This window comes from Grus americana, chromosome 9 (assembly GCF_028858705.1).
Source record: "Grus americana isolate bGruAme1 chromosome 9, bGruAme1.mat, whole genome shotgun sequence".
Lineage (NCBI taxonomy): Eukaryota > Metazoa > Chordata > Aves > Gruiformes > Gruidae > Grus > Grus americana.
In genome coordinates, this window is record NC_072860.1 from 12326383 (window position 1) to 12351069 (window position 24687).

General features: G+C 37.4%; 1 protein-coding gene across 1 annotated transcript in view; it reads right to left on the minus strand.

Annotated features, from left to right (window-relative positions):
• The window catches only part of SLC9A9 (solute carrier family 9 member A9), a 214479-nt gene that overhangs the window by 35107 nt on the left and 154685 nt on the right, over positions 1–24687 (minus strand). The window contains exon 14 of the mRNA XM_054835998.1: positions 20852–20931. Within this exon, the coding sequence (XP_054691973.1) occupies positions 20852–20931 (80 nt within the window). The remainder of the gene's footprint in view (positions 1–20851; positions 20932–24687) is intronic.

Below are 24687 nucleotides of genomic sequence, written 5' to 3' on the forward strand. Positions count from 1 at the left end.
CATATGTGTTTCTATATATAGAAACATTCAGTTCTGCATTTATGCCATGACAATTACATTTGTGTAACTGTGGTGTTTTCATCACTCGCATCTTTGTGAAAGAAATGGTAATTTTTTTGCTTCTCTTCAATTGCATAACATCTGCACAAAAGCAGAATTCTTAAACATGCTTCTGCTATTTCTTCTAAATATCAACCTACTTTTTTGAGGCAAGAACAGTGACCCTGCCTGCAGACATCACGCTGATAGCATAAGAAATGCTCACTAGCCAATTTTGTAGCTTCTCTCATGACAACAAATCTGATGAGAAAGTTTTGATAAGAGCTGGAACAATAGCAAAATAAGGATCTATCAAGTTACTGCTTTCTTTCTTTCCACCATTTTTAAACACTCCACTTTTTCTTTCCAGACTACCACAACACAAGCATTTTTCCTATCTCTTGGCAAGTACTGTGATATCCACAACTTGTGAAAAGAAAAAAAAAATCCTCATAAAGTGTGAATCATCTTTGAATGTGAAGTTATAGGCACAATTTAGTGTTACTGCATCTGTAGAAAGGGACACATGGGTCAACAATTGGTACCTTAACTACTGTGTATTGTGGCTTATTCAGCTGCAAAAAGGGAACAGGAATATTTATATCATAGGTGATTTTGAAAGAATAAATATTGTAAGGTGCTTTGAGACCTGTGCTGACAGACTCTACTGATAAGTGCATTACAGACCTTTGGTTTGAAAATTGGGCCAAAAAAAAAAAAAAAAAGAAAAAGCCCAAATCTGCATGTATTAAAATGGATGGAAAAGCTCCCCTTGACTTCAGTGGTGCTGAACGTGGCCCATGCAACTTCTGTAAGTTACACTGTGAAACTGCTGTGAACCTGGGAATGGAAGCCTAAGATCCTTTAACTTGCAAATCTGTCGTATGCTCAAATAGGTGATAAAGTAGAGGCTTCCTTAAGATTCTTCTTAGAACTTCAGGGGATTTCTAATTCAGCAGTTCTTGAATATTTTGCATATTTTGTCAAATTTACCTCCTAAAATTAGAGCCATTTTTAAGGAAAAAAAAATCATGAAAGTTGTACGAAATCTTTGGGGTTTATGTCTAAGCAGTATTAACAAAATTAAGACACGTAGCAGCAGCATGAAAACAAACTTGCATACTGTTTTGACATGTGCATCTCATGGAAGGATTGTTAATTGATGAAAATGCCAATCATTACAGAAAGTGATTCATTCTCAGGAGTGAATGATATCCAGTGATGCCACATGGCATAGAATCAATGATGTGGGAACCAGTCATGACCAATATTTAAAGTATTTGGGAGAGATTTCAGTTTTTAAAATAGGTCTCCCACAGAAAGAATTGCACTTTTACCCTGTTGTAAGCACAGAAAAGGAAGAGCTGCTTTTAGGGGAACACTGGAGTAAAGTAAAGTAAGAAATTACTGAAGGAAAAAAGATAAATCTATTTATCCATGTTTTTAATCTTGTTAAAAAATAGTGCCTCTCACCCAATCCATGCTCACATAGTGGTGCTGGAGAACGAAGAGCAACAGTTATCATGGGAGTGATCTGGTCTGAGCACTGTAAGTGCTCAGTTGTTTCCTGACAGCTGGAGTAGGTGGGTTTTACTAAAGCCCTGCTCTGGGGAGTGGGGTGGTGCTGCCTCTGGGGACGCACAGCTGCTGGGGTTTCACTAGCTGCATGTGCTGGGAGAGGGTGGAAAAGGGAGTGGGTGAGCTGTAGCTTTTTTCTGCCCCTTTCTTCATAGATACTTCCCTAGATGTTCCTCTGTGCCCTCAGCAGTGAAAGATCTTACTATGCATCTTATAAAAATCATGTAGTCTTTTGCCCATTCTTGCCTCCCAAGACTGGAGACATACCTTACCTCATCTGAAAAGCTGTCTGCTCTGTGAGCCAGAACGTTGTTTTGTTTATGAAATGCCAGAGTTAATTCTTCTGGCTTGTAATTTATATCCTCTAGGTTCAATGATATACTTAGTACTGCTGTCAGAGCTGCAACTGCAGCTTCTGCGGGCTTCTGCTAGCTGTCACATTAGCTAGCTTGGACTCTGGTGGTAATGCAATAGCAGGAGCAGCGTGGCTTAGCGTGGGCCAGTTAGGGAATTTACTCAGTTTTCAGGACTGGCATTGCGCTACTAGAAACAAACTAGGCAAGAGTTGTCATAGTCATTAGTCAGATTTAGTAAGATACAGAACATGCTCTCATCTGTCAGGAGTAAAGAGTAAGTTAAGTTTCATTAACTGGACATTATCATTTGCCATGCTAATGGTTTGACTGAGAAAATGGATAATTCCAATAAAAGCAATGAATCTGTGGAAATAATACCTGTTGATTCATGGAGATCTTTTAACTTACAGATTGGAGGTCATCAAAATACTGTTTCTTCTATGGAGGTGGTATTATTAAATAATGGTTGACATGCAACAATTTTGATCAATCAAAACAACCCTGTAGGATGATCAAAAGGAAGGGATCTTATAGATATTTTTTTAACCAGTCTACTAAGGAAGCATGACTTACGATGCTTACTGAAGTTTCAACTCTTCAGGTTTTATTAGACTCCCTTCAGCCTTTTCAGGGAAAAAATATTGCCCATAGACAACAGTTGAAAGAGTCTTATGGAGGCTGAAAACATTAGATATGGTATCAAGTAGTTGTGTTGCAATCTCAGTCAGTTTTAGCAGCAATTTTTTAATTAACCTGTGGTCAGATATTCTAGGCCCAAAGGATTCTGAAAAGATGATGGGTTTTACAAGTATGCTCCTAGAGGATTAGAATTTATTGGAAGCCTACTACAACTACAGAGTACTTGACAAGAGCTTAAAGGTGGTAGAATGGCAGCTCAAAACCATCGATTTACAACAAAGCCTATGTGTTGGTTTTAGGTTTTTTCTTTAATTGTCTACAGATGTAGGGAGATTTAAATGGCCCAGTACTCTGTGCCTCATTGACTTTTCTGACCTTTAGTGTGTGCCATGAATTTTTTCTTCTTTTCTTGTCTCTTCCTAGTACAGCCTCATTTCAATTTCCAAATTCCTTTACAGCTACCATGATTGACCAGGGTTTTATCACATGGAGAGCATGTAATCTCTCTTCATAGATTTACTACAGCTTCCCCTTATTCTTTCATGTAGGCCACAAGTACATCTTCCCAAATAGTGACATATAGTCTGATTTTTTGTTTTCCATGCTGCTTCTTTTGATACTACCAATAAAAAAAGAAAGCCATATGCATTCTGTAACATTGAGATCACATCCTCACTAAAATGTGCACAAAGAAACCTAGATCTTATGAGATAGTAAAACAAATGATCAAGTTTTCATCTGATCTTTTGCTACTATATTTTTTTGCTGAATTTAGCTGAACAGGTCATCTGTCCCGAATGCAATAGCATATTGAGCAGAATGTCTTACCAGTAATCATAGTCTTTGGGGTGGGTTTTTTTGTGTTTTTTTTTTTTTTTTTTTTTTTTTTTGAAAAGAACGCCAACCAACCCCCCACCCCCAAATTAAAACAAACCAAAACAACCCACCCAACACCTGAAAATAAGATTTAGCAAAAAAAAAAAATCAAAAAGCAATGAGGAAAATAATAGTTCTAACATGAAAACATCAGGGTCTATTGGAAATTTCAACTTGAGCTGATCTACAGATTTAAGGGCCTGTCAAAATCAGGTGAAGATGAAAAAAAAATAGGAAACTATACAATCACAACTGGATAGTCGCGTAAGTGGAGAAAGAACTGGAGAACTGAATTGATGCAGCGCTTCGCCAAGGATGAAAGAGCTTGAAAGGAAAACCTAAATACTACCTTATTGACACACACTAACACAAAACCCCTGTGCAGAGCAACACTTAAGAATTTCAGTGAAACTGTAGTGCTGGTATAGTACCATATAGTGATTAGAGTTGAAGATTTATTAGATCATAAGGGAAGAAAGCAGTTACATTTTTCAAGCAAATGTCTTGGAAAGAATTTAGCTATCCAGTGAAAAGGCTAGTGGCATGATGAATGCAGAAATATCACTGACCAGTCTCTTAGAACTGAGGGAAATTTTGAACACATTAAGGTGCGTGTATTTTGGCTACATACTCAAACTCATTAGATGATTAATCTTAAATCAATCAGTGTGAGGAAATAAACATGCCAAAGAGAAATGTTAAATATATTCCTTAGCAGGAGAGCAAACCTGTCCTCTCAGCACCAGAGAGAGTACTGGAAGATGTTAACTTCAATTCTGTAAATGCCAACATGGGAAGGACAAAAATGTGAAATGATGGTTAGTGATTTTTTCAAAGCTTGATTTGTCATTCATGGCACTTATACAGATCTAGAAATCATGATCAACTGTTTAGTTCCAACTGATCAATGTCCTCTTCCTTTGGAAACTGCAATAGGAAGGCTCTAGAATTCACTTCCTGCTGAAAGATGACTGTGCTTATTTCACACAGTTAATGTATCACCTTGTCTTTTTATTGTTGAATTGGTTGGTCTTGACTTATAATTTTCAGGTTAAGTTTGAAGCCATAAGTGTCCTCAACTTCCCAATTGCTGTAAATTAGCATGGTCTGGCATTTCAGAGAGTTGGGTCATATATTATTTCAAAATACCATCATGTTTGTGAATAGAGCAAATATAAATGAACAAATACAGCTTTAAAAGTAGGCTGCTTTTTCCCCCTCCCCAATATATCAGTAATAATTTGCCTTAGGTTTTGTTGTGCTATATTATTTAATAATGTAGGAATTTTAAGAGAATACGGAAGCTGAGTGAAATTTTTACTTGTATTCTCATTGACTACATATATTTTACATGCACATTGAAATGTCTATCTCCTCAGTATCTGCCTGATCCCCTTGTATTGCCTGCTCTCTATTCTGCTTGTCCCTACAAGTTATAAATAGTGTATGTATATTAGGTTAAATGCTTTGCATATGCTTATGAGAGCATCTTACATCATGTAGCTCTTTACTTGGATTACAGATCTGGAAGATGGTCTTTCCACTGTGAAAGGACACATGTGAAGGTTGTGCCCCTCCTCTGCATGGCTCTGTAGGGAAGCATGGTAGTGTACGCTGAGTGCACCGATGCTTTCAGATTCCTTGTGCTCGGTTTGGGTTTACTCTGGCTTTCACAGCAGACAGTCAAAAAGCATCTCAGCCTTCAACAGAAATGGACTGCAAAGACTATTCTTAGTCATTTCAGTGCCGGAAGGGCTCACTTAAGCTTAGTTTCTATGATTTCTATTGTGTCCTGGGGCAAAAGGGATTAGAAGTAGTTTTTTCAGCACCTGCATGTGAAGGAGGAGCAAGATCTTGCATGCCAGACAGCTCAGGTATCTACCCCTTCACTTGTCAGCACACAAGGTACATGTAACCTTAGCTATTGTTCCCAGTTAGTGATGCTTATTGATAAACACTGGAGGTATGCACCCTTCAAGACTGGCTGTTGTTGCCTGGTACCACCATTACATCAGTGTTCACAACCCAGTGCAACAGGAAGGAGTCACCAAGGAAAAGTCTGCCCTTAGTTACAGTGGTGCTAGTGCAGAATAACTGACTCCATCTGTGCTGGATTTAGCACTTGGAGCAAGAGCTAAGTTATGTCAAGAGTCATATCAATTCCATTCATTCCAAGGGGCTTATTTTGGATTTACTTTTTCATTGGGTTGTTTGTTGTTTTATTGACACTAATACAAGGTGGCAGTGAATGTGTGTGCTATTTTTGCATGTAATTCATCTATATACTTTTCCTGTATGCTATTTTCACAACAATTTGTGTAACTGTAGTCTTAAAATAAAACACAAAATAGGCAGCATAAACACAGAACAAAAAAGTCACCTCTATGCTTAGATAACACAACTTGCACAAACATAATTAAGGCATAGTTTAAGGGGACTAGCTGAAATTCTGTGCAGAATCATTATACCCCCTGACCTTCCAAGCTCTCTATCATTTACTGTGAAATTTGTTGCTAGATTTTTTTCTCTCCTCTTTTGCTTTCACTTCCCTGAAATGTGTGCATTCTAGCAGCAGTGATCAAAACTGCGAGTATTAAGACATAGGGCACAGAAACATAAGAATCCAATAATCTCCTCAAACTGTGTGATAGATCATAGCTCTTTAGAATTAGTCTTGAGCACTGTTGGATAGTTACAGTTTCGCACTCAGTAGCTCTAAAAAAATGTTCATTTCTGAGGAGCTTACACCTACCTCTGTAAGCAACTAGAATCCAAATTAATGATAATGAGAGATGTTCATACATCAGAAGGAGAAAAGAATGCAAGAAAAGTAATTTGTCTCCTGAAGCAGCCTGTCTCCTTGACTCTGTCAGAAGAAGGAACGCATACCTTAGGAAATCAGTCTTCTGTTGTTAATTCCAGCTGAAATGCCTCAAAAATGTTTCTTGCAAGTGTTTTGACAGAAAGTACAGAGACGGATAAGAGGCCTATTCCTCTGGTACTTCAGCTGGAACTAACAGAGGAAGGCTTTTTAAAAAAAAAAAAAAATATAGTGAGGGGGATCCAGAGTCAAAATGGGAGCTTATACATTAATTATCCAAGTTAAAGTAAAACTTCTACATCTGAAAAAATTAAATCAAACCAATAAAAAGCAGGAAAGCCTTGCTGAAAACAGAAGCTTCTTAATAGATCAAAACTATTTAACAATTGGAAAGAAGGACTTAGTCCTCTTCTCCCATGTTCAGAAGAAAGCCAGGGTTTACAAAGCGGTGCTGACAGCATATAATCTTATGAGAGGAAGTCAGGAAGGGCCTCTTGCACATCAAATGCAAAGCAAATAAGCATTTTAATTCAATCTGTCAAAATTAATTAGAAACAAGATTTAAAAAAACCCCCTCACAATCAGATGAAGCATTAGCTTGTTAATGTTAATTCCTGTTCTGTTATTGTTTGTGATAAACTGAGTCATAGCTATTTGCTTTGCAGCTGATGAACTGCTCTACAGAGCAGTTGGGGGCGAGGTCTTGCTGAGGCTTCTGCTGTAGGAACTCCCCTCCCCAACCCAAAAGACTGCACACCATTCAGGGAAGGGTTATGGGAGCGGGTCCCAGGTGTATCTTATGAGGAACTCCTGAAGAAAGCGTTTGTGACGCATTTACTCTGAGCTTCCAACCTGATCTGATCCTTGGCTACATGCTACAGCTTGCTAGCTGTATTTCATAGCATACTTGGTCTTTTCCTGCAACGTGCACTCAGGAGATAGTAGCTCTGGCTTGGCATTGCTCTCATGTGCAGTGTAGCTTTCAGATTGCAGTTACCTTGCATGTGGAGGCAAAGCAAGTATATGCCTGCTTGCTAGTGAATGTGTAGCCTTTTTTGCTCATTTGCATTGATTGGACCTGTCACTCTGTGCATGAGATTGCACCCCAAACTTTCTTCATGCCTTGTGTCAGGTTTGATCTAACCAATTCAGTAGGGATATTACTGTAAACCCTACCGTGTGATGAAGGGGTGTTGTGCGCTTTCAGAACTGCTCTGCGTCTGGACTGAGTGTGGTAAGGTTTGGTCCAGGAGGCGTTTACTTTGATCAGACATATCTAATGTTAGGAAAACATTGTAAGTGTGTCATCATTGGAATAGGTAACAATTGGATTATTGTTCTGTGCTGTACAAAGGCTGTATATGTAGATAGAGAAAAACTGAGAAAACAGTCTAAGACATAATGCTCATTTTGTAGTTGCACCCATAATGTAAGCATCCATATATTTATACTTTAAAGAATAGGATCTAGCTCTTCTATGTGCAAAAGTAAAAGCACCATTATAAATACACAGCTGTCATGTTCTATCTATAGTGATGGAGCCAAAATAAAAAATATATAGAGATGCAGATGTATTTATTACTATATAAGAAGTTAAAATAAAAATATAATTTTCATCTAACCTTTATGTTCTTGGAAATATTGGTGAAGATGCATAGTCCAATAAAATGAGCAAAGTTGGCATTTTACACTGTTAAGAATAAGCCACAAGTCACCTGCATTATTAGCCACAAATCTCCTTAGGTTTCTAATCACATCCCTGTGCATGCTAAGAAACAACCTGGGCTGGGAAGAGGCATCAAAGAGGTAGACACCTTAGTATTACTGTAATTTGGAAAGGGTTGTGGAGATATTTGATTTCTGCCGTACTTCCTGGAGCAACATGATAAGTTAGGTGTCCTTGTACCATCCCTAACTCATTGAGACAGGGGTGAACTCAACCAAAAAATCTCAGCTGCCAGGTGAGTTACTGGCCATTTCTTACATAATAGCCTAGGTGTTAAAGCACTAATCTGGGAAGTGAAAGATCAGGATTTTTTGTTCCTCTTAGCCCAAGAGGGTTTGAATCAACTGTTTCTATTTCCTAAAAGAATATCCTAGCAGGTAAGATACAGACCAGCCTGTGTTGAGGCCATGCTTTATTGAATCCTGCTGCTGAGGCTGCACCGTTGTGTAAGAGAGAAAGGAAGTAGGGGAAATGACAATTGGAAAATATTATATTCATTATGGACTACACATATATACATATATTTTTTCATATTGTTTTTATTCTTTCCTTATACTTCAGGATTTAAGGTATTATTGAGTATCTCAGATAAACATAAAAACTGTATCTTTATATTGCCTTTTTAAATTTGTGTAGCAACCTGTGGAACAATCAGATCCAGAGTTGCTTTATCTGCATTTTCATGGATCATTAAAAAATAACATTTTCTGCATAGCCAAAAGTATAAGTCTCTAGTTTAGCTGGAAGAACCAAGCCCTAAAGACCAATCACATCTTTATTCACTCCGGTTCCCACTGATATTGGCCATGATACAAAGTATCGACAGCAGTTTAACTATGCCTTGGCAGACTGTAAATATGTATTTTTTACATGAGTTTTAATTAAATGTGAATGAATGTGATATGCAGTCATCTGTGCAGCAAGTGTAATCATATTTTATGCATTTGAAACTTTTGGATGCCTCCAGTACATGAAAAGCGCTCTGTGGGTACTTGCATTATTGCATATTTCATTATAATATAATTCTATATTAGATATTCTATTTATGCAGAATCCAAAAATAGTTTGTGCTGTGTAGCAATGCAAATTTCAGTGAATAATCCACAAAGAATTTCAAAGCCTTAACCATTTGTGACACGCACTATTCTGTATCTTTAATGAGGACTCAACCTTTGAATAAATCATGCTGGGCATTTTATGAATAAAAACCATTTCTGTGCTGCCCTATTACAGAATGGTCTATCACTTCTTATCTGAATCACATTGAAAATGTTAGGGCTTATCATTACTGTTCAAAATTTCTCAAACTGGTTTTAGATGTTCTGTCAACAGTTGAAGTATAAATCAGATTTCTGTACTCAATGCTGTGCTCCCCCTTCCCACTTGATGGCTGATCGCTGGAGGAGGAGAAAGTATAAGCAGTTTCATGACCAAGGCTATGTAGGATAGTGCAATAGCTGAAGGAATAATCCACTTTCTCCATATATTCTTAAGAAATCCAGCTTAAATCGATGTAGAGTGGAGGGAATTTCTTTCCCACTAGTTTGGGGAAACAGTGGACATGAATAAAGATGCTCTGTTTTACCTAGTGTAACTGAGACTTTAAAGACACTGAAGCCAAAGACGTGTCTAATGAAAGGCGTGAAGGTTGTATGTACTGACAGTTCTCTTGTGCTGGTGTAAACTAAGACTACTGGACTATGCTTAAGTTAATGATATTGCATAAGGTGCAACAATCATAGTTCAAGGCATTTCTGAATTTAGACCACAGGTCCTTAGTGGTGTACCAACGCAAAATGAAACAAAGAAGGAACCTCTTCTTGAACTACTTCTAGATGTTGCGAAGCTGGGGCTGTCTAGTCTTTAAAACAGGTAGTACTGAGCAGAAGCTTGGCTAATGAGAATACGATAAATAGCAATTTACTGTTTAGAATTTCAAGATTATGATTAATGTCAGTGGGTTATTTTAAGAAATTCCATATTTCAAAAAGCATACAGAAATGCTTCACTTTTTCAACTGTTTTTCCCTATTTCTGCATCCAAACTTAAATATTTAAAGTACCAAAATGTGGTAAAGAATCAGTTCAGAAAATCACCAGGTTGCTTTTAGCAGATTGAATACCACCCCCCCATAAATTTCTAATGAACAGATGCAAAACACTCAAGTCCATCAGCAATGGCTAGGAACTTTATAGAATTTGAGTGAGATTTTACCATTCATAGCGCAACTGTGTTCTCAGTATATAATTACATGGAAGAAAAAAAAAATCAGTAAAAATTGTCTATGTAAATAATACATCCTTTGCAATAATTTAAATATTTAACAGATTAAAACTTTTTTCATCAGGTATAGTAGCACAAGTGAAAAAAAAAAAACAACTCGCCAAAATCATCAGACCAAAATACTTATTCCATTCCTTCACGTAATTAAGTATGCATTTCTTAACCTCCTGTGACAGTATTTCTTGCTTTTTGAAATAGCAGTTCCAAAACATCGAACCAACAAAATTTTGGTATTATTTTCATGATCTTTTAGGTAAGATATATACACTTCATCAAAGTTGTTATTTTACAATCTGTCATTATTCCTCTCCCTCTGTGCACCTATATGACCAATTGTGACCAAGCCACAAAGGAAGCATCCAAAAATTTTCTGTGCTGCCACCTATTCCTCTACTGTTCACCTTTAGGAATGGCTCCTTTTTCTAAACGTAGGAGTTGATAAAATAATTGTGCTGTCCCATTCTGTCACAGACCAAACCCTCTAAGTCATAACATCTTCCTATGCCTCTCTGTTGCTAAGAATGGAGAGTAACAGGTTTTATAGTTATGATGTTGGTATCAGAGTAGTAGAACTGGTGCCATGATTGGAACTATGTCTTGTTTTCTTTATCTGTACACCAACTGGACTCTGTTTATGACAACTAGACACCTACTGATAAAGTTCTAAAAATACCATCACCAAAATTTCCTCATTTTTTGGGCCTGTAGGAGAAGATTATATAAATCTGAATTGCTGTATTTAGTATGAGTAACTGGGTATATCACACTGTACAAAGAAGGTTAGGATAAGTTCTGTCAAATAGCCTTCACTGAGAAACCCACAAACACGTTCAACTGGAAGAAATGGTGCTAGCTTTACAGAAAAAGAACTCTGCTAGAATGTCTTGAATCTGCAGAAATCAAGAGGTTCCTGAGTTTTAGGTCTATATTTATGAAAAATTAAAGGCCACAGCCTTGATTTTCAGAAGCGCTCTGTTGTTTTTTATTGTTTTTTTAGGCATCTAAATTAAGAGACTGTGTTCCTATAGGCACTGTAATCTGTCTTCCATTGTACTTGAAGCTTGTAGTATAAGGCCAGATGAAAGGCAGCCTTTGTCTCCCCTGTTCAGGACTTTTGTGTTCTCTAACAATAGTTGAAGTGAGCTCATGAGATCTGATGATCTGCTGCAATACCTCATGCAAACTTGTAGTTACCCTTAAACCAATATTTTTATTCTTCTGATTTATGCTCTCCATCTTCCCTTAGCATCCCCTTGAGAAGTGGTGCTGAGTTAAGAACTGGTACTAAGATTTGTTGATTCACAATATATTTGTGTGATGATGCACATGTTCTAGTGAATCAGGCACCTATTTCAGTGTCAGAAAATAGGAAATGGCTCTTGAGTTCTCTGCTGCTAAGAATTGCATTATTTTGAATCACTGATTGGCAGAGTGTTCTTAAAATTAGAAGCAAACAATTTTGTTTTTCCTCACGCATTCGCACATTTGCCTCAGCCTTATTGGTAGCTCTGTGTTAGTGTGTGCTAAAGTAGTTTAATTTGACTCAAAACTATCATAGCCAACACAAAGAAAACAACAGTGCTTTTTCCAGAACAACCAGCTAAAAGGGGAAGAATGCTAATATACAGACTAAGCTTCCAAATCAGGCCTGTATTGAGGGCCTCATCCACAGCCACTGAAGGCACTGGAACGTGTCATGTTAGTGACTTTAAGGGGTTTGCACGCAGATATTAGCTTTTCATAGAAGAGTTTAATTCAAGAATACTTTCTAATGAAAAATCATTAATGTGCCCTTTGGCATTCCTGGTAATAACCTTAATCATACTTAATTCCTTTAGTTTCATAGCTTTTACAGGAATATCACTACAATTTAACATTAATAACAGACCCTTACTAGGAAGTACTACCACTTTCTTGCTTAGGTGATGTTATAATTGGCAATTTCTTGCTGTGACAATTGCCGCTGTAAAAGAAGTGCCATTTATAGATGGTATTATGTATGTAGAATGTGCTGCACACACATCCAAGCATTCTGATATGTGCTAAGTGACTGGAAAGGCAACAGTGAAAGATATACATGCAGAACATTTAAAAACACTTTAGGTGTAATGCAAAGTAACTTTTTTCCACATACAGGGCAGTAAATGAAATAAGAAGAGACGTGAAAGAAGGTTTTAAGTTATGCTTGATTAAATCTGTGTTATAAGCTTCCGGTACTCTTATATCATACTTAGGTCTCCTGGGTGCTGTTAAGTATTGTCAGCCAACAAACTATAATTTCATGCCTGAGTGGACTAATACAAGCCTAGGCTTCTGCTTCTTTGTACATTCAGACTATAGTATGCTGTAATAATAAAGCGAGAAGGGGAGGAAAAAATAAAGCAAAATAAAAAATTATCATACGGAATTATAATTAATACTTATCAGTAAAATCAGATACTAAGATGGCTTGACCTATAATTTGTTGAGGTCAGTAGACTGTGAGTCCATTTACTTCACTTTAGTTCAACTCCAAGTTCTGTATTTTGATTTTACAGGTACTGCAACAGAGAGCTGTGCAGGTAGAAGTAAGCTACAGAATGGGATGGTGTGTTTTTTTTTTTTTTTTCTAAATGTAGCAATTTTTCTAGTTGTGTCTTTTGTCCATGCAAGAATATTTGGCCTTTGGTCAATAGCTATTAATATAGCACCTCCGCATAAAATATGCCTGTTAGAGGAATCCTGTGTACTTACTTCTGTCTTGGTAGTGTATGTGCTGAATTTCTCTTATGCTAAAGTGTAAATCTTGATGCTGTCTAGTTTTGATATGAAACAGCTGTATATGGTAGCTTCATACAGCTGAAAATAACATTAAGACAAAAAATGAAAACAGTTCTGTGAGCTGGATTGTCTGCCTGAGGCCTGGGTTGTATGAAGTGCTATGTGCTCTTGGTGGGACTTGTAAGCATCCACTGGTCTGCTGAATAGCTTCAGAAATGGCCCTTGGTAAATCTGGGAGGAATGGCTTGGATATTTCAGCGCTCGGGTGTAGTGCAGAGCAGACCTCCTCAGGTCAGGAGGACTGACTACTCGCCCACAAGCAGGGATGAAGCACATAGTGGTGTTTTGCAGAGAAAGGGCTTCTTTAATGCCAGCCGCTAAAACATACTGAGGGAATTAGTCATGCCCAGTCAAAATCTTTCAAACGTTATCTCTGCATCTCAAGCACAGGTTTGGTGAAATAGAGAGTCAGTTTCAACAGCATTGTAGACAGAAGCTTTACCTGTTTCCTGCCCCCTTCCCCTTTGCTCCCCTGGTTCTGGCAAGCCATGTGGAAGGCACATTAACAGTCTCTGCTGAGAGCCCTGCAAAAGCCAGGTTTTTTAGGGCTCTAGAGGCTCCAGTTCCACTTGTCTACTCTCTTGTCAACTTTCTGACCTACTTGCTGGGCTGCCAGACTTCTATGCAGTTGATGAGCCTCAGAAACATTTCAGAAATATTAAAAAAACCCCAGTTTTGACTTAAAAAATAAACTTTGGAGTTGTTTTGTACTGGAAAGATTAAAACATTATATTTCTTCTATGAACAATTTTATTTTTAAATTTTCAAACACCTTGTAGGATGAAGATTGTAGTTTCTAGCTATTGCAGTTTTTAATGCACTTTAATATATTTTTACATGGAAGAAAGTGACATAGTTGCATAAAGACCCATGCATTTATATTGGGGCTGCTGGGATCTGTGAAACAGTCTTTATATTCAGTTTTGGTCCTTGTTATCAGAAATTGAGAGAACCTCTCGAGCAGCACAAACAAAAGGTATTCTATGTCAAATGAGCTAGGATGTTAAATAGAAAAGCTGGTGATTCTACACTGAATTGTCTAGAATAAGCTGTAGGCCAGGTTCTGCCTTACATACCATGCAAAACTTACAAAAATCAATGACTGTTCGATGAAAAGAACAGAAAATAGAACCTGGCCCAGCATGTCTCCAATAGATGACAACAAGGATTCGATAACAGCTTACAAAACTTTTTTTTACTCTACTGTGAATCTCTTTTCACATTAATGCACTTCCCCTTTTCTCAGATGGCAACTATAATGACATGCTATCCTTCTCCACTTGTCCCATGCCCGCACTGTTTAACCATTATTTTGAACACTGATTTTTTTAAAAAGCTTGTAAATTTTCCCCCACGTGTCTATGTGTTCAATGCAAAAAGCACTGCCTACTACTATGAAGCCTTTACAGAAATCAAAATTTTTATACAATGGCTTTGCTACCAGCAAAGTAAAACCTTTGGAGACAAAGGTCCTCTTCAGAAATGACTTAGTTTTTATATTATTTTGTATAAGAGATAAAATTAGACAATGAAAAAGAATCTGATCTTTCTATTGTTTTCTCTTTTCAGTTCCTTTTTCCTCCTAACTTCATTTTTTTTCTTATTTTTTGTTTTAAACATGTAAATAGACCTTTTTGTAATGTACTGAATCTTAATGTCAGGATGAAAAATCTAAATAGTAAAAATTTCAAACTTCATCTCCTTTTGATTATATTTTGTGGAACCAAAATTCCTGCAGCTCCCTTCTTCCTTTCAGGATCATGGTGGCTAAAGGGTGGGTTCAAAGATTTATATTTTGCAATAAAAATATCAAGAAACTATCACAATCCTTATGTATGTGTGTCTGCAATGGAAGGGTGAGAAGGATCATCTATCAAATACTGTAAAAGGACCAGAGATTTTTCATTTAACACTTTTTCTTTAGGTTGGCATTCATACTTGCTTTTTAACTCATGTTTAGTAATTTTTTTTTTCCTTGTAAAAATACCTGGATATGAACAAGATTTTCAAAGAATTGACGTGAGAGAAACTTTACAAATGAATGATTTTACTTGCATATTCAGTGTGGAATTGTTTAAGAATTATTTATCCAGGTTTCTTTCTGTGAAGAGGACAAACTGAGGTCACTTATTATTCTGGTTAATCATTAGCCATGTTTATTTATTAGGTTAATTTGCAGAGTTTCAACAATCTTGTGTCCTTGGAAAGGGTCAGAAAGTAGCACCAAATCAGATATACTGATTATCTGTGCTGTAAAAAGAACAATGAGTTTTTCTAGATCACGTGCTTGAAAATGTGTTGTTGGAATGAGTTTTGAACCGAGTTCAGGCAGTCATTGCTAATGATAAAATACCTTCTGGGAACCCTGTGCTGCTCAAGTTTGCACTGTTCGAGAAAGCCTTATGATATAGTCAGCTGCTCTTGTGTCATGTTCATGTTATGATATCCACTATAATCTGTTTACTAGGATTTGTGCTTTCCTCAGCTTTTTTATGATGTGGTTGTAACACCTGCAAAACTGATTCTTGTGCCCTATTGGCATATCTATGCTACGACGTCTACCTTTCCTGCTAGCCAATTCTATATTACTGTTTATATGGTACCTGAATTTGCTTACATGGCATTATCTGATGCTTCTTTGATTCATAGATAGACTGAAGTCTCTCTGAGATAAGATTGTCTTTTTCCTGTTTGAAAACTGTCTAACAAAATGAGGTCCTAGTCCAAAACTAGGACACTGTATGCTGTTTTGGTGTTGTCACTGAAGTGAAAGAATACCAAATCAGAATATTAGTAATAATATTAATAGTGATAAAATAATAAATAAAAATAATATTAATAACAGTAATAATTAATAAACCTTTCATTCTCTAGCAGATAAAAGAAAATGGTGTGCACATGCATGCGTACAGCCTCTTGTCTTTTCCAAAGATTTCTGTCTCTGAGTGGCAAGTCATCCCATAAGGAAAATGCAGCTGAAGACCACAAAATGCTGAAATTTTCTTTGATTGTCAGTTCATCCTGGAATGCACTTTTGCTTTTAGTGGCTTTTCCATTTTCTCACAGGCACAGAATAGTACTTATCTTTATAGGCAGCCATTATGTCTGTTTTATCCACATACAAAGCGCAGGAGAAATAAAATGATAGGTGCCCTGATAAGTTAAAGAGGATAAACTTTTGAAGTCTACAAATAATGCAATTCCTTTTGGCTGATTGATTTCAGGTAAGTGCAAAGGACACAAACACCCCCCCCTTTTTTTTTTTAAACCAAAAGGAATGCATCTGAATGATGGATAACTGCAGTTCAAGTAGAAATGCTTTTAGAAGTCGCTTTATGGAGAATTGGCTCACTCTGTCCTAGTCTCCTGCTTCTATTCAGTGTAACTGAATGTTAGTTCCTCAGATTGAAAAGAAATCTGTAAAGAAGGAGAAAGCTCTCCTCCTACTACTCTATTCATGGCAGTGTGCATGTGAGCTGCTTGAAAAGCAAAGCTTTGTACAAGTTAGCTACATTGCTATTTGGTAGCTCGGAGCAGTATCAAGGATGCAGTCGGCCTGTCATTGCAATGCTTATAATACCCATATTAGCCAGCTAACAGCAATCACATCTCTCTTGCTCCCTCACCCTCGTGTGTGCCAGAGATAGGCAGCGTTAGTGCTCTGGTCATGTTGTTTGGTCTTGGAAGACCATATCACGTGCAATCTCATCCTCATTCCGTTGCCAGGAAAAAAATGATTAGACTTGGCTGCAGGTGGGCCCAAGGCTTGTGTCTTGCAATTTAACGCTTATTAAGTATTTAAAGAAACTTACCATGCATTTGAAGTATTTGTCCTTCTTCCTTCCTTTCTTGCTTTCTTCTATTGTAATCTTGCATATGTTTTCCTGTTATGCAGTAACTATTTTTTTCTCAATGCAAGTTTCAGTGTGTACTATTACAGTACATATCCTGCAATATAATGTAGGCTTCTTCTTATGAAGACGGTGAGCTTTTATGGATGGAAACATCTTAACACATACATTATGGTCTCTTTTGTTCATCTTCAGTTTCAGTTATTTTTGCACTTTTGTGTTTCAGTGCAGCAATCCCAAATCCTTCCTTTTCCTCTCAGTATGAGAAGCTGGGAGAACAGTGTAGTCGTCTTCCTGACTGATGCTACAGAACAGCCAGCAACAGCAAAAATGCCCCCACATGAGGAAGTGAGAATTATATGAATACAGAGAGAGAAAGAAGCCTTAGTGGACAAAAAGCCTTGTATAAGATGATGTTAAACCAGAAAGCATTGCAGTTTTGTCTAAAGTAGATGGAAAAATAGGTGAAGATTGTTTGCAAGACACTTATTACATTAATTTTACCTCAATTTTCAGTGATAGATTGTAACTGGGAATACAGGCCTATATAGAGGAGGAATTCTAACTCTAGTTGGGTACCCAATGTCTTGGGACTAGACAGACAAAACCCAGTGATATTTGCTGGAGTAAGCGAGTTAGAGGTTTGGGACTGAGACGAGTTAAAAGCAAATTGCTACTAGCTGGGAGCAAAGTTGTAATTTTGTCATGGGATGCTCTGGAATGGGACAGCTTTGCTCACCATTTGAGCTCTGCCCTTTTGTACACAGGTTCTTGCCCTTGCAGGAGGAAATTTCCACCTACTCATTCATTTGATAGCTAAACTTGGCTACATCTGCCTTGAAAAAAACACAAACAACAATATAAAGACTTATATAATGTTGGATTATAGATCTTGGTTCTTTCCCCTGATAAATTCTTGAAATACCTTTGTTTATTCCCTTTTCCACTAGCTGTAAGTAGGATATTACAGCTTCAAATGGTAATGCATTGTAAGCTGTAAAAACAAAGAAATTGAAATAAATTAATTTGAATTTACCCACTGTCAGAAACCAAGTATTTTATTTTGCATTTTCCTTGTTTAAAGATTTGATGTGAAAATCCAAGAGGATACCTTTAAGTACTTAGATGATCTGTTCTTCATTTTTATTATTCCAATATTAACGTTTCTTAGCCTAGATTTTAGAGAATGCTATGTTTTTCTTAGGGCTCAATACCTGATTCAAAGATACTTGCTTAAAGAAAACAACCCTTATTGAACCCAGCTGGCTCTGGATCAGGCTCCTACTGTTTCTTTCAGAATAAAAATAAAATTTGATTCTCAAACAGAATTTCAGAGATTTTTTTTGTATAGTTCTACCCTAGCGTGGCACATTGCCATTGCCTATGACTGCTGAACTAAGTGGAAATCATTCCTAAGGACAGCAAGGCACAGCACAACTTCCTGATTTCCTCCGTGATATTTCCTACCTCTTGCTTTTCCTTTGTGAAATAAATAGGCATAAGAGATGTTATTGCCAGAAGAGTAGGTAGATTTGTGTTAATGCCTAAGAGCAAATGTCAAACTATAGAAATGTCACAGCCTTGTATGCTTTTGAAGTATATAACCAGATAGATTATTATTTTGCTGTATCTTTTCTTTGAAAACTTTGTCATAATCCTCTATGCAATCTTGTATTGGGCACAAATACTGTGCTACATGACAGTTTCTTCTAAATTTAGCAGCACAGCTTTGTAACATTAGGCAGGGAAAGGCAAAAGAAAGTTTGGGTGGATAATTTCTCTCTCCCTGAAAAGAATGTCTTTCAGAAATAGTCATACCAAAGAAATGCTCAGAGCTGTGAGTGACAGCATTAGTGGGTTGAACCATTATTCTGTGCAGGTATATGGGCACACATTTTCAGGATTAGTAAAATATAGAAGTATTATTTGTAATTAAAATATATTTTAGGATCACGTCAGGGCTATAATCTCTGAAAAATCTGAATTCTAAAGAAAGATTATGACTTGACTGGAAGAGAGATTGACACGAATATTTTAAAAAAAATCACTTAAAATATTTTCTTGAAATGCACAAGACATTGAAATCAGACTTTCTAGAATAAAGCTTCAGACACCCATATTCAAGATCTCTACCATACAGATAATCTCTGAGAAATGGTGCTTCTGGTGCTTTCTACAGTCCTTTCATTTTGCATGTACTGTTGTCTGACTTTTTCATATTGATTTCTTTTTCCCTTCTGCCTCTGTCCCTTGTTTTCTAGTTCTACCCTTGTTGTCTCTCTCATGTCGTTTTTGTTTTTAACTTGTGCCTCTGTCCTGTTCTTGCCTTCCATGGTTTTTTGCCTCTTTTTTTTTTTTTTTTTTTTCTTCAGAGCAATTTTTTTTCCCCTTGGTTCATCTGTTCCTTCTGACCTATAGTTTCTAATATATACCACAACCACAGGCTATTTCTTCTGAAAAAGAAGTGAGCCTGGGTGGTAGTTAAAGCCAGTTACACTTGTGCTCAACATTAACATTTAAACATATTTCCCCCCTTTATACAGCATTCACCTATTATTTCTAAGTATTCTTGAAGAATTATCCTAGGGAAACATTTTAATACTGAGTGCTTTTTGGCCCTTAAAACTGCACTGGTAGATGAATTAGGGCAATACATTCATTTTTTACCAGAAGGATGTTTTTTTCTATCAAAAGTCTCTTTGAGGGATAACTTCACTTGAACTCTCTAAGGAAGCTGTATTCCCAGAGAGTTACATTTTATCACCTGAAATATTTCATCCTAGTTTGCTGCTGCTGGTATCAGAAAAACATACATGTAGCCTGAACATTAATCTCTACTCAGTAGTGCAGGGTAATGGACCAATAGATGTGCTACTGAATAACGGAGACCACTGGTAGAGCTTTGCGTGTTTAGCTCCTGAGCCAGTATGCATGGAAATTAGCAGGTGGGCTTCTCTTATAGTCATCGTATATCTCTGTTAAAGGCTTACGGCATGATTGTTATTGTGGGATCTCACTGATAGCTATGCAAAGCCCTTGCAGAGTCAGTTTAAAATGACAATAAAATAGAATGGTAGCTTTTACCATCTTTGCACAGGCATGAGTGACAGCATGGGTGTCAAAAAGTGAATGTTCTACCTTGGCTTTGGGAGGATGTTCTTTTTAAGAAATTTGGAAAAAAAAAAAATCACTTAAAATACTTTCTTGCTATGCAAAAGACATGGAAGCCATACATTCTAGAATAAAGCATCAGACACCCATAATCAAGAATTCTACCATACCTGCCTGCTAGGGATGTGAATAGAAGCACAAAGGCTCAGGAATCTAGGGAACAGGAAGTATGAGCTCCAAGGAAGTCCTGGGAGCTACATCTTCATGATGGGTACATCTTTCTCTGTTTAAGAGGTGTGGGTAAACCAGTGTTTTATTTTTACTTTCTCTTGGGTAGCTACCACTTTCTGAATATGAGGGCAGGCAGCAGCCATTGGGCTGCTTCAGTCTCCAACCTCCTGGTTTCACAAACACAGAATTCACACCCTATCTGATTAATAATTGGATTAGTTTTATCCTGGAATTTAAAACGGTTAATTTATTTAAACCTATTGTCTATATAGTACTGTAGGGCAGAGCTGCTTAGGTCATTCTCATTCCCCATAGCCTCAATCAGGAATATACCACCACTAAACTGCCCAGCTTCTCTAGACCTTTTGTTTCTTTAAGCTTTAAATATTTCTTGTTCTTACTAAACGCGTTACAATAAATTATGGTTTTGTTTGTAACAGTATCATCATTTTTTGATTCTTAAATATTTTGAAGGTGCCAGTTGTATTGCAACTATCATCCATGGTTTAGAAAAGGATACTTGTGGTCAAAGCCATACCATATTCTGAACAGCCATGCACTCTCAGCTTTGGTTGTATTTTTATCCAAGTTAGATGCACTCTGCAAAATAAACAATAAAGTGAAAAGCATTTTTATAAATAAATAAAACATAAAGTTCCAATATTAAAAAATAATGTCAAACTGAATTACAATTAACTGCACTTTTTTTTAATTTAAAAAGCTTCTTTGGTGCACAAATGTCATCTCTGTGAATCAGTTCAGGAGCAAATTGGCTCATATAGCACATTTCTCATTGCTCTATACTCATTGGAAGTGTTCAGCATTTACTTTTATTAATGATTCCAATTTTATTAAGCAGCTGAGAAGCACTATATTCTGAGATCAATAAAATGATATTTCGATTTAATTGCCATTGTGGGATTACTTCAGTTTACTCCTACAAGATCAGATGCTATTTGTGTATGTCTAACAAAATGTCATTCCCAAAGGGATCGTGATATTCTAATAATTATGGCACTACTTTCCTTTCTGTGCTTCTTTCCAAGGAAATCAGAACATAACTTGAGTTGACAAGACTCAAAACACTGCTTTCCATTCTGTAAGCTAATTCTGGGGTGTGCTGCACAGGTAGATAGATGGACTATCAACTCCCCTGTAATGAGCATGGAGACATCTTCAACTACAGCAGGTTTCTCAGAGTCCCATCCAACCTGACCTTAAATGTTGCCAGGGACAGGGCATCTACCACCTCTCTGGGCAACCTGTTCCAGTTTTTCACTGCCCTCATTGTAGAAAAAAATACCTTCTTTCTATCTAGTCTAAATCTACTCTCTCTTAGTTTAGAACCATTACTCTTTGTCCTATCACAACAGGCCCTGCTAAAAAGTTTGTCTCTATTATAAGCCTCCTTTAAGTACTGAAAGGCTGCAACAAGGTCCCCATGGAGCCTTCTCTTCTGAACAACCCCAACTCTCTCAGCCTTTCCTCATAAGAGAGGTGTTCCATCCCTATGATCATTTTTGTGGCCTTCCTCTGGACCTGCTCCAACAGGTTCATGTCTTTCCTGTGCTGAGGGCTCCAGAGCTAGATGTAGTACTCCAGGTAGGGTCTCATGAAAGCAGAGTAGAGGGGGAAAATCACCTCCCTTGCCCTGCTGTCCTTGCTTCTTTTGATGCAGCCCAGGATACAGTTGGCCTTCTGGGCTGTGAGGGCACATTGTTGGCTCATGTCCAGCCTTTCATCCACCAGTACCCCCAAGTCCTCGTCCTCAGGGCTGCTCTCAATCCCTTCATCCCCCAGCCTGTATTGATACTGGAGATTGCCCCAACCCATATGCAGGACCTTGCACTTGGCGTTGTTGAACCTCATGAGGTTCATGTGGGCCTACTTCTCAAGCTTGTCCAGGTCCCTCTGGATGGCATCCTGTCCCTCAGGCATGTCAGCTGCACCACTCAGCTTGGTGTCAGCAGACTTGCTGAGGGTGCACTTGATCCCGCTGTCTATGTCATTGATGAAGATATTAAACAGTACTGGTCCAAATATGGACCCCTGAGGGATACCACTCTTCACTAATTTCCATCTGGACATTGAGCCATTGACCACTATCCTCTGGATGCAACCGTCCAACCAATTCCTCATCCACTGAATTTATCTAATAAGTTTTATGTTTTAATCTAATAATATATTAAAAATGCTTATTATACATTAACATACATATAAATTGGCTGATGATAATAATGTAAATGGTCTCATCCTCAAAACTGTAAGGTCTAGTTCCAAGCCAACCTGTACATGGGAACTTTTACATTGATTTCACTGATTTTTGAATAAGATTATATGGAGACAGAAACCACAATGTAGCTGTTATGATTTTGCTAATGTCAAAGGTGGTCACAGTGAACCTACAAATGTACCAAATAGGCCAAATATTATTTTGAGGATCTGTTTCCTTGTTACTGAACTGAGTATCTCAGCAACTTCCCCTAGCAACTGGGGAGGCTGAAGGGGGAAGAAGATGGTACTAATCCCTAGGTGAGCAGCAGAACACTCTTTGAAGCCCTTAATATCTAATAGTGCATTTTGGCAAGTTAGATACAGATTGGGAAAAGGGTTGAAACGTTTAAGCAGAAAGTGTGATGGCAGGTAAGGTCTACGTTAGGTCAGAATAATAAGAAAACTGAAAGAGGGTGAAGGACTAGTGTAGACAGGGGTAGAGAGGAGAAAAAGAAGGACAGGCATGGAAATAGACATGTTGTGGAGTGGGCTGCAGCAAGGACCTAATGAGTGCAACACAGAGGAAGGCTAGTTAAAAGTACAGAGAGCTCTGTAAATATCCTGTGTGTCCTTGGTTCGACTACTAATGTTTCCAGAAGCAACTGGAAGTTGTTGGTTAATCCTATTTCCAAACTCATTGTATATCTAGCTTCCTCTTGCATTCATGTTCCCGTATGAAAGCAGTGGACAAAAAAGTCTACACCAGAGTATAATTCTCTAAGAATTTACTAGTCCTGACCTGGATCTGCTTTTATTTCTTGCACTAATGTTTATTGCTGCTTTGCTCCACACCTGCTCTGGTGGCCTGTAACCTCTGGCTCATTTGAGCTCTGTGAGTTTGACATGTGTTGCACCTTCTTCCTTTTGTATATGAAATCTGTGTTGTGTTATCTGCTTTTGTGTTAATGGGAATCTGGGTAGTTATCTGCAGTGCAGCTCCTGCATAAACAGTACAGTTGAGGGACGGCAGGAGATGTCACTGTGAATGCTTTCAGGCTATTGCAGATCCTTGGATCCTACGATCTTAAAAAAGTAACTTCACTTTCCCTACAGTTCAGAGGGGTAGAAATAGGGGAGACAGTCCACCACCTCTTCTGGACAATTGTCTCTGTGGGAAGTGAGAATGCTGATGTTTCTCATCTCTTACTTGGGAATTACCCATATGGAGATTATTCTCAACAGTCACTTGCAATAAATTCACCAACCAGCTGGCAGATGAAACTGATGGGAAAAGTATAAATAATTTCTGTATTATACTAATAAAGATGGTTAAATAAACCATGAACATCAGTTTGCCAGAGATTATATTGACAGGTGTTTTGCAGGCTATTTAGTTTTCTCCTGAGATCAATACTACAACTACAACATTTTTCTAAAATGCTTGTAGAAAATATATTCTTACACTCTCGGTAGAGATTAACATAGCAGTATTTCTAAGATACATAAAACATCTGAATAAAACATGCTATTGACTACCTTTGTTTATGGGAAATTAGTTAAAAAAGCCCACTGCCATAAAAGCTTTTGCCTTTTTTTGATAGATCAGCTTTGTGACTCTGTCTAGTGATTATGTATCCTGCATTCTGCTTATCAGAATTAACTTTTGGTGTTTATACTCTGAATGTATGTGATATGCAGCAAACTGCTTTTTTTATTTTTATATATTATTTTCTATATAATAATATATATTATCTGTAGTATATATTATGTAATTCAGCTCTTTCAGAACTGAGTTATGACAGTCCATCAATAAATAAATGGATATGAATATGATGCTATTATTTCTTCTGTTTATGCTTATGTTGTGATAATGATTTGATGATAAACACATTTAAGGAAAGGCAAAGCAAGGCAGAACTGACACAAAGAAATGGAGAGATGCTTTTCATGGATAAGGTAACAGTATGCTGAAGTCTAGACGCTAATTATACATTAAAAGGCTCTACACCTTTGCTAGGGAAGGAACCCTGAGTTCCAGGTCTTACAACTTGAACTGGAATTTGCTGCTAGCTGACTGCCGAAATTACTGATTGAGCCAGTCCAGAATAGAGCATAATCTGAAATCTAGAAACAACCATGTAC